Here is a 13,693-nt window from a genome sequence, read left to right as displayed (position 1 = left end):
TTCTGCGTGTCTCCTACTGTATATCACTCTGATAAACACTATCAGTGTTTTAGATCTAATATGTGATTTTTCTCTGACAGCATCAGGCTATCAGAGGACCTTCATCAGACGACATCAACACAATAGTCTCTACAGCATCAACAACTTCAAGAGATGGCCAGAGGAGCCCGTCCGCTTTCAGCATCCGCTCTACAGAGGAAGGAGAGACAGGACTGAACATAAGCGGAAGAGACAGTGATGGCCACGTAAAGTGGCACAGCCTCCCCGAGACGAGAACACATGGCTAATGCTTGTGTGAAAAGAGGAAAAGGGTTCTCAAAGGAAAAGCACAAGAGAAAACTCATCAAAGAAACCAAGAGGACAACATGCAGTTTTCTTGCATTTTGGAGGACGATGGAATCTTATGAAGTGCCTTTTAGAGAGATGTTGATACGTGACTTTTCTTATCAAGGGGCACTGTTGTATAACACTGCCAACGTGGATGAAATAATTTCAGCTGGCTACTGGAAAAGCAAAAAATACACTCATCATTCTTTTTTTTTTTTTTTTTTTTAAACAGTTGAAGATTTCTCTTTTGTCCTCAGCTTATCAAATAATACCAGTCATGATCGCTGTCTAATACTTTGGTACACCGACTGTGCTATTTAAAATCACCACAAGTGTTCCTTATTCATAGAGAAAAAAAAAGCCTGTTGTGAAATTATAGCGCTTATGTTATGTAAAGGAATCAATTATGTTGTCGTGCTGTTTTAAGCTGGACTTCATTTTAATGAGCATGCATGCATATGCATATATATTGAAGTCCTCAGATTTTTAAATGTGTTTATTCTATGTCAAAAAATCCAAGTTTGTCTCCTTAGAATACAACGGAGGCAGTGAACCTTTATAGTCTTCCTCCAATCTTTAAAAGCTATTCAGCAGAGGCACAAATCACACTCCGAAGCGTGATTTCATAGCTTTGCTAGTAATCATTACTCAAATTCCAGCATATGGGGAAATTTCACCAAATCACTCATTTAACTGTTGGAGACTTTCTTTGTAGTGGCAGCTTTCAAATTCCCAAATTACCACCTGTCATTAGCTCCACCTGTCACTGGATATTGTCAATGTCCTGTCAAGATAAATGTTCATGGGTAGATTTCTACAGAGATCATTTTCTGTTATTTTTCTTTTTTTTAATGACATTTTGCAATTTAATATGAGAGACTGCTCTCTAACAATTTACCGACAAAGCCTTTATTCACTGATGGAAACCAGTGTCCATCATCGATTTTAAAAAAAGGAAGAAGGGAAGTGTGGCTCAAGTGGCCTGTGTTTTCTGCTCACGTGTGCTCCATGCATGACTTACAATTAACTGCTACAGCGCCTTTACAATAGCTGTAATGCTGTTCATAATTACACACCAAAGAGTTTTGCTCTCATCTGTGGCAGTTGTGATGTAGCTTGTGATGGTTTCCAAGGTAACGCTTTTCTTCTGCACATCTAACTTTTGTCATTGTGGTCAATTGGAATTAGCCATCGAGAGAATGTATTTTGTGAAACACTCAAAAAGACTTGAACGTAACGGCTGTTTAGGCAGAGATGCATATAATTTATTTTCAAGCTGCTCTTGATCTCCTTACTTGTTTTATACTCACAGGTAAAAGATGATGCTGTCATACTGGCCTTACAGTGCTCTGCATTGATTTTTATTGTATGTACAACAGGAGACCAGCCACGGTCCCAGACTGTCTAAATGGAATGCATTGAAGATGGGAAAACTCAACAATACAACAGATTTAACATCTTTTTTTTTTTGTTTTGTTACGTCTTTAAGGCCCCATCAGCTGCAATAATGTTATTTAGTAACATTAACAAAATGTGGATGGTTTCACGTGTCTAAATCATTTTTTTAAAATGGAAAAATGTGTTTGTTTTGTCTGCCTGTGAATGTCTCTGTGTGTGTTCTAGCCTTCATGTGCATATAATATCATTTTATATTTATAACAGTCTGTTGTTTTTTTTTGTTTTTTTTTTTAATTTTACAATGTGAATGTCTGGGGTGTTTTTTTTAATGAAATCAAACAGTTTTTTTCTCCTGCTTTAAATCACCAAAGAAATAAAATATATGAATATTATATACTAATAATATTAAAAGTGGACTTTTTACGGAAATTCTACGAAAGGCATTGGGAACGGTTTATGGCGTTGTGCATGTTCTCCTTATGTTTGTGTAGGTTATCTCCAGATGTGGTTCCCTCTGAGTTTGTAACAGAGAGTCTTTAGTTAGTAACCTTTAAACAGCATGCCTTCCTTGCCGGTTTGGAAAATGTCCCTGTTGTCAGATCCCCTTCCATAAGATAAGATTCTGCGTCGAGTGAGTACTGCAGTAGTTTCACCAGCAGGTAGTGCTATCAGACTAAACCATAAACTTTGAGTTTTTCTCCGCTCAGTACCATGGAAAAGGGCGCATATTTAATACCTTCCATAAAGGTTTTACAGCTCATGGAAACTCTACACATAATGTAAAGAATTCACACTGAAAAGTATTAATTACATTCTCACTGTACAACATCATGCCAAAGTCCCATTTTCAACTGTGTCTTACACGTGCATCAGCCACTTCTGAAAAACCATCAGACATGCTCTTCAAGCCGCTTGGTAGACAGACAGTACATTCAGGGGGAGCAGACAGAAAACAGCACGATGAATTATAGCAAGGATGTGGCGTATGAACTGGATTAATGAAATGTGAAGCACATGCTGAAAATGACTGATTCTGCAGAACTGTGTACCTGCACACAATATTCTTTTAGTCAATAGCATGTAGGCGGCTCCTCTTGAATGTAAAATGCTTCTTGTGCCTACATGTCAGTGCATACAGGAAGCGGATTAATTCCATTTTGTGAAAAACATGAAGCTGTTTTAGTACATTATACAACTCACCACTATTCCCAGAGCACCTCCTTAAAAAACAGTTCACATTGGCAACTGCCATACAGCACAAAGCGCTATTATCAGGGTAACAACATTGCTCGATGTAATCTTTGTGTACGTTGGGGTTGCTGTGGTTTTCACTGCGAGTGCCCACTCTGTCATTAGAGCAGACGTGGCTCGTGATTAAAGGCTGCTCCTGGATGCCCCAGCAAGAGTAAAAGACCTGCATGCTTGCCTCATGAAATGCAGATGGCTCAGGGGTGATCAGTGGAAAAACCGAGACCTCTCAGCTCAGGTCTCTGGGATTTAACAAGCTTTCTAGGTTTGTTTTGGAAAGGAAATGCAGCCAGGCTCTTCCTGAAAGCTCCTTGGGCTTGACAGGCGCCTCAGACTCTGTCTAGTCTGATACAGAGTGCCCATACCCTGGTCACCCTGCTATTTACCTGTCATGTTAACTTAGCCTTTGAGTGACAAGCATTTGGGATGCTGGCATGATCAGACTTTTCTGAAATTCGGTACAAAACATTTGATTAGTTGAAACCACAGAGGCAATCCAAATTAGATGTTCAGTATTTAATCAGTTCTCAGCGAGGCAATAGCTTTCCCGCAATTTCTCCTTAATTTCACTGCGTGCTTCCAGCATAAACACACAAAAACAGAGACAAAGAAACACTTTCTTTGTGCCACTAGTGTGCAAAAACAAATGTTCAGGTACTTATATACTAAGTGTTTAATAGTATTGTTATTTTTAAGGTTTTTTTTGGGAGAATTTGACATCAGCATTTCACTGCTGTATCAACCTAAATCTGACCCCATTCCCATGCATTCCCACAAGCACTCATTAAGACTGTAATACTGTTCCCTTTGTCTAACATAGGGGTGGGCTGGAAGCCTGGCACTGAATTTAAAAAATGCCAAAGAATGAATAAATGTAAGGAGGGTCTAATCTTAAGTCTTTTCAGCGACATGGGCTCATGCCAGATACATGGCGCCTGGCCATGGCAGCTCAAACAATACCGTCTAAATCTCCTCTTAAACCTCTGTATCTCCACATAGTATATGTTGATTAAGTTCCAGTAGAACCAAAAAAAAGGTTTATTGGTGAAACAGGGACAGAAATGATTTGAAGGTTGTATTCTTTATTTCAATCTGCGTTGTTGAAAAAGTTACATGGCGATAAGATACAAAAATACCTTCACCTCTTTTTGTTTCATGCACAAGTGTTGACTCGTGTAACAGACATTTTTAAGTTTTGCTTGAACAGACAATGCATCACCAAACATACCACATGTAACCTGCAGTAAGTACCATATGTCAGTGCCAAGGGTTAAGAAAAACATATAAAGGGATAATGCAACAAAAAGCAAAACACAAAATATCTTTTTTTTTTTTTAATCTGATGTCTAGAAAGGACTCTGTTTTATGGCTCTGACTCTGAAAACACATGCTCACTGTAGTCCATAGGCAACTTGGACTTTTTTGTTGTTGTTTGGTTTTGCTGGTATTCATAAACACATTTTCAGACCAAGTCCCTGCAGTATGACTGTCACTGAATCCTTATTCAGGAGCATAAGTGAGCATCAATGGAAATGTCAGTGGAAATGTACCATTTACAACAGATAACCTCAGTAAGAATTTGTGACACTGCACTCTAAGCAGATTTCAGCCCATACATTGTTTAGATGTACTCATAACTACTGTAACATTAGATATCTATGATAAGGAATTGCTACAACTGTTATACAGTCAGGATTATGTTCTGGTAAAAGGTTATCATCAGGGCAAAGGGGGAAATCTTTACTTATTCTGCATTCACCGTCTTGCTGAAATGTTTTAATGTGCCAAGATGTCTAAAATCTAGAATTTGCATTTATTTCTTCTTTTCTCTAGAAGACTATCAACATGTAAACTATAGTGACAAATATCATTAAAAAGGTAAAAAAATAAAAAATAAAAAAAAAATAAAAAGAACAACATAAAACATTTTGTTAAAACAAACGAAAGTTGACAATAGTAAAAATGAAGAGGTGATCTAGTGGGAGTTATCAATGCAGAGTAGGTCACAGTCCATCAAAACAATTACATTCATTTTCTTGTTAAACAGTAAATTTGATCTCAGCTCCTAAACACCTCTCTGGAAATGACGTGAAAAGGAGCTTCATCCCTGGTTGGAGTGGGAACTAGGTGAATACTTACTGCAATATGACATGCATACATCTGTGGCTCAACGCTGGTAGCCAAGTTATGTTTATGACACTGTAATCAAAGTTCTTCCATTGATGTGATACTTGATAAATGCATACGTGATGATTTTGTTCTTAAGATACATTGTAAAGCAGCAAATATCATCTGCGCATGAGCATGACTGTTCAAAATCCTGAACGTCACACATCTGATCATTCTGTGGAGGACAAACCGAACTTAGACGGTGTCTCACGACCTTCAAGTTCTTGTCTCTGTCACGTCACTCATACATTAACTCTGTTGCCTGTTTCCCCAACAGTCTATGTAAAATTAACGAATGCACAACTGAAGAAAACAAAACTTAATGGCTACAAAATATGCTGTCATTCATTGCATATGGATGTAAGATGTACAGTATTTGATTTTTTCTTTAGGCGTTAAAAAGGGGTTATCACAGTTTCAGAAGGGTATTGAGTTCATGCTAGATAAGACCCAAAGCTGTATGATTTATTGTTAATTTGACTGGTTGTGGTTGTTGCTGCTCTTTGGTAGTTATGGCTTCCCTACTCTTATCTACCGCCTCACTGCTCCTTGAAGCAGTAGACGCCGTAAGACTTTTGCATTTTGTCGGGGAATCCGACAAAGCGCACCGCAGCTTCGGTTGGGCTGCAGTTCTTGCGGGGCCTGGAGATGGGGTAGCGGACACTTCCATCGGCCAACCAGCCGGCATCGCAACGATCGTAGCCCTCAAGCTTCCAGGCGGCGTAGATTTGCCCCACCTTGGCGATCTCTGCACCGTCGTCCAAGCAAGCCTGCACAGCCTCGTCAAAGGTCAGCCTGTCGGGTTGGACCAGCCAGTAGAAATGTCCTGACAGCAGAGAAAGCAAAACAGGCGGTAAGAAGAAGATACTTCTTGACAGAAGCACTCAACCAGATGCCAGGATTTCCTTTGTTTAAACTTTGGTCTACTAAGCTAGGTCATACATGCCAATTTTTTAACAAAACCATTGTGTTTCCTGAGGCAAGCCCAACACAAGAACTCTGAAATGGCAAAAAGTAATGAATCAAGAAAATGTATGAACTCACCCTTGTGTGCAGAGGCAAAGCAGAACACGTCAAAGAGGCTCTGTTTGTCACGACGGCCATAGTTCCTGACGCCAGGACCACTGTTGGTGCCACCACAAGGTGCTCTGGGGTTGGTGATGGGATACTGCACTGTGCTATCATTCAGCCAGCCAGCATTGCACCAATCAAGGCCACCTTTCCAGGCCTCAAACAGCTGATCGTAGGTGGCGACCGTGGCATTCTGGTCCAAACAGGCCTGCCCGGCCTCTTGGAAGGTCATGCTGTAGCGGCCCCTACTTGTGAAGTATGGGAACACAACACCTGAGAGAGGATGAAGAGAATAAATGAATGTGACCTTTCGATCCATGTTTAGTTTTACCAAAAATGGTTGCAAATTTTAGTAGCGCGAGGTTATTATTACTGCGTTCACTCTACTTTTGCCAAAAATGACGTGTGCGTGTTCAGCCTCCACCCAGATTGATCCATCACACATTTGAAAAACCATCAACAAAAGGTGGGTGGGAACTGCACTGTGATCCAGAAGAGCTCTAACATTCTACAGTGATTTAGTGTGTCTCTAGACGAGCTCTCAGAAATCATGTCTATATATGTAAATAACCCTCCCTTGCATGAACAGCGCTTGCAGCGCTTGAGTTGTGCATTTTAAAAGGAAGACAATATAGTCATTATAAAATCTGATGAGTAAGCCATATGTGTGAGTATAGTGACTGAAAAAAAAGATTGAAAACGTGTTTCTGGTTACCCGCATTGAACAGTGTTCAAATGCCATCATGGCTGAATCATTACAGCAGTTTGAATAAATCAGCACAAGCTGTCTTTTCTTTTGTATTCCTTTTCCCACAAGAAGAGAAAATGTGGATGTTTCCAATGATTGGAAACATAAATGTTGCTGAGGGAGATGATGAATGCTGACCTATTCATTTTAACAGGAAAAGGACGTTCAATAAGTGGTGACATGCTTCTAATGTCTTTACAGCTGCTGAGCTTACACGTAACGGCGTTCCTATAAGCTAAATGAAAAAAAAGAAAGACATTTACCGTCAGTGAGATCACCCTCCACTTCCAAGATAATCTCGTGGACAGTGTCTTCAAACCCGTTGATGATCTCACAGCGGTATTTTCCCATGTCATCCTTGGAAACGTCAGTCATCACCAAGGAGGCATCTTCATTTTCTTGCTCCTGCATAAAGACGCGGTTCTCGAAGCTTCCGTAGGTCTTCTTGTGGAATCCCATTGAAAGCAGCACATCCTCATTCATTGCTTCATCATCCGCCACCTTGGTCCATTTGACTCGCATGCCAACACCACCAAAGGACATGGAGTCCCTGGACAGGAGCCAGCAGGGCAGGGTGACATTGCCACCAAGTTCAGCTTTAACCCTAACTGGAAAAGAGAAAAAAAACATGATGTGATCTTGTTGTGGCTTGATGGTTTGGTCACTGAGCTTATGATACTTGGACTTAAACAGGAAAATATGATGTAATGTTTGCATAATTTAGAGCTATAGTCTGCGCTCGGATTCCAAAGACTGCATCCAGAAAGTTTTGCTTGGCATGAAACCGATGCAGTAAAAGACTCTGAGAAAAACCAAATAAGGAAAAGTGCCCCACTTTTCCAAAGTCTTCCTTTATTGGTCCGTCTTTTTTTTTTTTTTGTGCATAATTGTTCAGTTGCATGTTTTTGCATGTGTGGAACTATATGTTATATTTTGCCACACATGCACACACTTACTGAGTCAAGAGCATTCTCCCATACACAACTATCAAAGAGTCTGGGTTTATCCTGTTTGGTTTATTAGATACAGTATTGGACACCAGCCAGCCCCTCGAGCTAATTGGCCTCTTTGGTCCCTCCTCCCTGCTCTTGTCAGTCTTGGAACTTAAAAAACCTTTGATTCGCAGCATTGATCCTCAAAATGAAGGGCGTTTCTTTCATCTGCTCCATCTGATTTGTTTTAAGCACGTCAGGCAGTGAATAACAGAAACTGTAAGACGATGATAGAGTTAATGATTTACAGAATCTAGCTCTCATCCTCAATTTTTCTCTCACGTAGGCCGCGCACCTTTGTGCCATACTCTCTGTCCAAACTAGGCCACCATATAACTCAAAACGGCAGGTCATTTATGTCTCCCCATGGGTTCCCACAATCTCCTTGACCCCCATGTTTAGACCTCACAGGGCTTGCTTAGTTAAGAAGACCCCAGCCAGCAAGGGGTGGCCTGTGCCAGGCAATAATAATAAGCGCCAGATGGATGGATGTACACAGCCCCTGACCCCCACCACCACAGGTACAGCCTTGGAAAACCAACCTTGCAAGCGGAGTCAAACTCTGCAGAGCTGAGCTTGTAAGATAATATGGTAATTACATTAATGAGGAAATCAACTGGCTTTGTAGCTGTAAGTGGTCTGTGGACATGGCTATTAATCTTGTGCAACCAAGAAGTTAGTGACTGAATTCAGGTTCAAAGACCGTCCCTCGAGTATAGTCTTGTCTTGTATTCAGTAAAGAAAAAAAAAAGAAAAAGAAAACCTGAGCTGCTCTGTCTCTGATTTATTTTCCTCCCACTTACTCACCATGGTTGATTTGTGTCTAAACCAGTGTGCCTCTCCTTCCTGACTGAGGATGCCAGCACTGTGTTGAGGCGCCTCACTTTGTGCAGGATAACCAGAGCCATGACTAGAATGCTGTCACTGGCTCCTCAGCAGGGAGAACATTTCCCACACGGGCAATACAGGAAATAAGTGGAGCCACTGGATTGCTGCCATCCACCCTGATCACCCCATAATCTGCCCCCCTACCCACACATGCGCATACAGAGGAGTGACACTGAAACGACTTCTAATCAACCCCATGCCTAAACGACTCCAATCCTCGGCGCTAACCACACAGTAGACACGTGTCTGGACTCTGTTCAGTGGTTCTCAGATCATTAGTATTGAGCTCTCCCGCAGAAGGATTTAATTAGCAGAAGCGCTGCTGACAGACCTAATCTACCCTTCAGTCAAGCCGCGTGCAGAATTTTCTACCATTTTTTTATTTTTTTCTTGCAATTCTTCTTCTTTCATTAGACTGCAAACCCTCTCATATCCCAGAGGCTATTACCCAATCACCACCACACCCAGTAGCCTCACTCGCCTCTTGACTGGTCAACGGCGTGCCAGGTATTTTACGAGCTCGGGAAGCACACTTTTTTTTCCCCCGCTGCTAATTACCAATGTCTTCGAAAGCAGCGAGGAGTTTTAAAGCAGTCTGGACGAGATTCCTCCTTGCCCCTTCTGTGAGGAATGACTCACAGCTTCACCGTGCCTCGTAAATTCTCTGCGTGGGCAGCAGTCGCATGAAGTGTGATTGAAAACAGAGAAACCTAGAACGACTATTCTGTTCCTCAAACGCCCTGGCAGAGGTGAAGGTGATGTTGGCGTCAACGCTAGCTCACCAGATGTGAGGCAATCCGACGTTCATACCCAGACATTTCCAAATTTCTGGACATTAGAGGAGACAGGATGAAGGGGTTCATTGTACATTTAATATGGAAACATTGTTCAGAGAGGAAAATTGGCTGTTGGATGTGGTTTGTTATCCTGAAGTGTAAGACGGAAGGAAAGGACTGATTGAACATCGCGGTGCCAACATAATGCTGAGAATGGAGCTTTGCAAATTGCTGTATACATACTGACCTAATAACTTCGAGATGAGTAAATGAGAGCATAATAACGAAGTATCGCGTTTTCTGAAGCAGCCTTGAAGGTAACAACACAGGCCTGTTGAAAGGGTTTCCGCACTCCTTCCTGCTTCTGCAGTTACCAGCAGACACATGTCCCATAGGAGACTGTGGCCCCGGCCATGTGGGGCACACTACACTAATAAAGCAACAGCCTGTTGTGTGTGCTTAGCCTTTCAGGAGGGGAGGGGAGCTTTGCTTTCCTTTGTCACACCTCAACCCACATCCTATTTATACAAGCTTCTCTGGGGTCAAAGGTGGCCCCAAATCGTCACATTTAACATCAAAATGGGTCGTCAAATAATTCAGTGCGTATCCTATCTGAATTTTCTGTGGAGTGCAGCTGGGAATGAAAACACGGCAAAGAAGTAAACGACCACATGTGCACGACAATAAAAAAAAAAAAAAAAAAAAAAAAGCTCCGCAGCTGCAGCCAAGACCTACTGCCATTTTATGACCGAGCACAATTCTCTCTCACTCTGTTAAAAGCTGCATTAGCGGGTGATTGGAACCATCTGCTCCATTGTAACACAGAACTGTAAATTCACAACAACATTGCAGTGGTCCAAGTCGGCTCAGTGACCTATATATTCTAAAACTACAGAATAGGCTTATTAAGCTGTTGAATCCCTGAGCGTTATTTGCGCTTTTAAGGACGGGAATCATCAGAGAGCAGTCGTAGCATGTTTGTGCCACACCCTCTGATGGAGCAGCAAGTCACGAGATGATTTAAAACATCCCGCAGCTTTACCCTCTTCTGCTGCTGGCGCGTTTGTTATTAACAAGCACAGCTGGGACAAACACAAGTGGGCCAACTCCTACACACCAGCTCCAATAAACTCCTTCCTGCTTTCATGTCAAGCAGAACAAGCATAAACACGGAGTGTGGGTGTGTTCAGCTCACATGGGGTGCACATATATAATCCACAGCACACATATACAGTAGACTGTCATCAGGGTCGTCTGTGAATTAACACAAATGCAGCGGCACCAAACATGGCTCCAGCAGCATCCCGACTCCTACTTAGCCCCCAGGCCTCAACCATTTCCAGCCAAGCTCTTTTTCCCACCCAGCCCCAGCTGCCAGGCCAAGCCTCAGTAACCAACAACTACAGTAAGCATTAGACTTAACAGACTATTACCTCAAAGGGAAAAACAGAGTCATTTGGCTGCTGTTCAGCATGGGGCGCTATACGTTTTGGCTGCGGGTCGTTAATCTTAACTTCGCTCCTGTCAGGGTGCCTGTTACTGTGGCGGATTTCCAAAAAGCTCCCAGTGCCAGAGTGAGTCAGTAGGTATAAGGACAGGCAACGCCCCGTGAACAGGCAGAGAATACGCTGCTCACATGGGTTATAAAAAGCTATACTGTACGGAACAATGATTTAGCTGGCCTGAGCCGAGTCAATTATGTAATGCAGACAGTGACGTGATGTATAATCTTACGTGCACATATGCATTCAAACGCCATCACCAGCCAGTGGGAGCCGTTTTAATGTTTGGATTAGAAAAAAAAGCTCCTCCCAGAGTGAAATGATTTTCCCCACGGACGAGCCATTTCCTCCTGTCTGGGAGGAAAGAGAGCCAAGAAAACCCCCTAATTTGACATCTACTGAGTCAGCTCGCAGGGCTGCTGAAAGTGCATTGAGTATCACTCATATAACATGAGAGCGCGAGCCAGCCAGACACTGTTTTTTTTTCCCTTTCACCACAGCGGTAGATCTATTGTGGTATTTCGCAGCTCGCGGTCGCGGCAGCCATCTCAGTGTGTCATCCTGTCAGCAGGTGTGGATTTGAATTATAACAACCTCATGACGGAGCGCAGGTGCTCTAATAACACATCCTTTTTGGGATTTGATGATAAAATGACAAAAGGTCAAATATTTTCTGTGGGAAATTCTTGGCTAGTAAGAATTTACATCCAATAAAAAAAGCACTGCAATTTTAGCCTATGAGCAATTTAAAGGGGGAATACCAGTAGTATTAATGGTGTGGTCCTCATTCATGAGTACAGGCAGTGAGCCACAGTGAATGACAGTTTTTCAGCAGCCAGTCCATGCTGTGGCGGTCTGTATCCAGCAAGTAAATGAGTCAATGGTGAGTCACACTGTGTCTGTGTGTTACCCCAGAGACCACTCTGTTACCTACTGCTACAATGACCCTGTTGTTAGACAAGCCTGAGCTGTGGTAGCTCAGATTCCTTACACAGCTCATCCTCAGCTTACTCTTTTTTTCTTTCCTCCATGCACAGAAACACTTTTGCACATGCACACACATGCACACACGTATTCAAAATAAAAGTGGTGCACAAGCACCTACATACTTAAATCTCAAACTATTTGAACAAATTCAACCTTACCTGTTGGCAGTGGGGGAGTGCTCGTCTCCTGACTGTTTGCACAGGCAGTCAGGGCCAGGGAGATAATTGTGATGCACAGCAGACTCGTCATTTTTACTTTTTTTTTTTTTTTTTTTTACACAAAGGGCCCTCTTCAATTAAAAATATAAATATAAAACTTTAAAAGAAAAAAAAACTGCACTTAGTTTAAAATATTTCAGGAGAGCCGAATGTGAGCTTGAAGAATTTTTCTTAAATTTTAATTTTCATTCATCTACTGTCCCTCTTTCCGTCTTCCTTTGTGCAGCAGCCGCCTGTGGTGCTACTGGAAAGTTTGGGCTCCTCAGAGGTCCAGACAAGTGCCTTTTATTGGTTGAAACCACTCCCCCCACCCCTCAGCCCATCACCATGCACAGCTCTATACTGGCTCCCCTCTGCCACATTATTTAAGAACAACTCCCTCTTCTCCCTTGGGAGAATGAGGGATACAGCAAAACCCCAGACAATTAACCTGCAGATGATTATACAGAGTGAAAGAGGTGGGAGTGAAGCTGCAATGATTCCTGACATTACTGCAACACAGTGAAACTTAGTGAGGTAATGTCACTGAAATCTGGTATTTGAGATGTATTTATCCTCACCAGAGTAAAACATGATGGTAAAATAGAAAGTATTATTTTGCACCTCAGCCACTGGCCCATGACTTGCAGCTTTGGTATGTTCCCACTCGATTAACTGTGATTCATTCTGATCTCACACCCAATTTAATTATTTCAGTATTTATAGTCTCTTTATTAGGCTTCATTGCACAAATGAAATGAATGTCCATAAGTTAAATTTTGTTCTCATGCAGGCCTGGGCACTTTGCTCACAGATGCGCACACACTTGCAGCAGTAGTGATGTGTAGTCCCTTTGCAGCCTTGGTGGCTTGTAAGTACATTTGATACACGGCCACAACATGTAAAAAGGACCGTAAAAATGATGTATACAGATGGTGCACCTTCAAGTCATACTTTTGCTGTATCCTCCTATCCTTCTCTCCTCTCTTCCCTTTATTTCTTTGCCCTTGAGCATTTATTCTGTACACACATTGGCGCTATGTTTTTCTTCTGTCTCCCCTCCTGCTTGACCGTGTTCAAAAGTGTGTTGGATACATCTGTAACTAAGAAGTTTCAGAAGCCAAGTCAGCGATTATCCACCCTCCGCACACTCTCACAGTTACTCTAAATGGTTTGAGCTGGTTTCTCTCAGTATCTTCTGATGCCGTCGCAGAGCAGAAACAGCCGAGCCGCTCTCCGGAGGCACGACATGGATTTGCGACTTGCTAGTGGTGTCCTGTGTGGTCTCCCCTAAACGTTTTCTCAGCCACCCAGACTGTGTTTGAAGGATGGCAAAGGCTGCGAGTGAAGCAACACGCTGCAGATGCTGTTCTGGACCACTCCATCACTG

At 42.3% G+C, this 13,693-nt stretch overlaps 2 protein-coding genes across 2 annotated transcripts in view; one reads left to right on the top strand and one right to left on the bottom strand.

Moving 5' to 3' along the window:
- LOC119019268 (versican core protein-like) overlaps positions 1-2,087 on the top strand; it is a 47,747-nt gene extending 45,660 nt beyond the window's left edge. The window contains exon 12 of the mRNA XM_037097712.1: positions 81-2,087. Within this exon, the coding sequence (XP_036953607.1) occupies positions 81-238 (158 nt within the window). The 3' untranslated portion in view covers positions 239-2,087. The remainder of the gene's footprint in view (positions 1-80) is intronic.
- Positions 2,088-4,296: 2,209 nt separating this feature from the next.
- LOC119018912 (hyaluronan and proteoglycan link protein 1-like) lies at positions 4,297-12,564 on the bottom strand. Its single transcript, XM_037096938.1, has 4 exons — positions 12,265-12,564; positions 7,225-7,569; positions 6,187-6,486; positions 4,297-5,968 (listed from the first exon to the last, which is right to left on the bottom strand). Exons 1-4 carry the CDS (start codon positions 12,353-12,355, stop codon positions 5,682-5,684), a joined length of 1,023 nt encoding a protein of 340 aa, XP_036952833.1. The 5' UTR covers positions 12,356-12,564; the 3' UTR covers positions 4,297-5,681.
- Positions 12,565-13,693: the final 1,129 nt, after the last annotated feature.

The sequence above is a fragment of the Acanthopagrus latus genome, chromosome 5 (genome assembly GCF_904848185.1).
Source record: "Acanthopagrus latus isolate v.2019 chromosome 5, fAcaLat1.1, whole genome shotgun sequence".
In the NCBI taxonomy this organism is placed as follows: Eukaryota; Metazoa; Chordata; class Actinopteri; order Spariformes; family Sparidae; genus Acanthopagrus; species Acanthopagrus latus.
The sequence above is the reverse complement of the archived record's forward strand: the minus strand, read 5'-3'. Positions and strand labels throughout refer to the sequence as shown.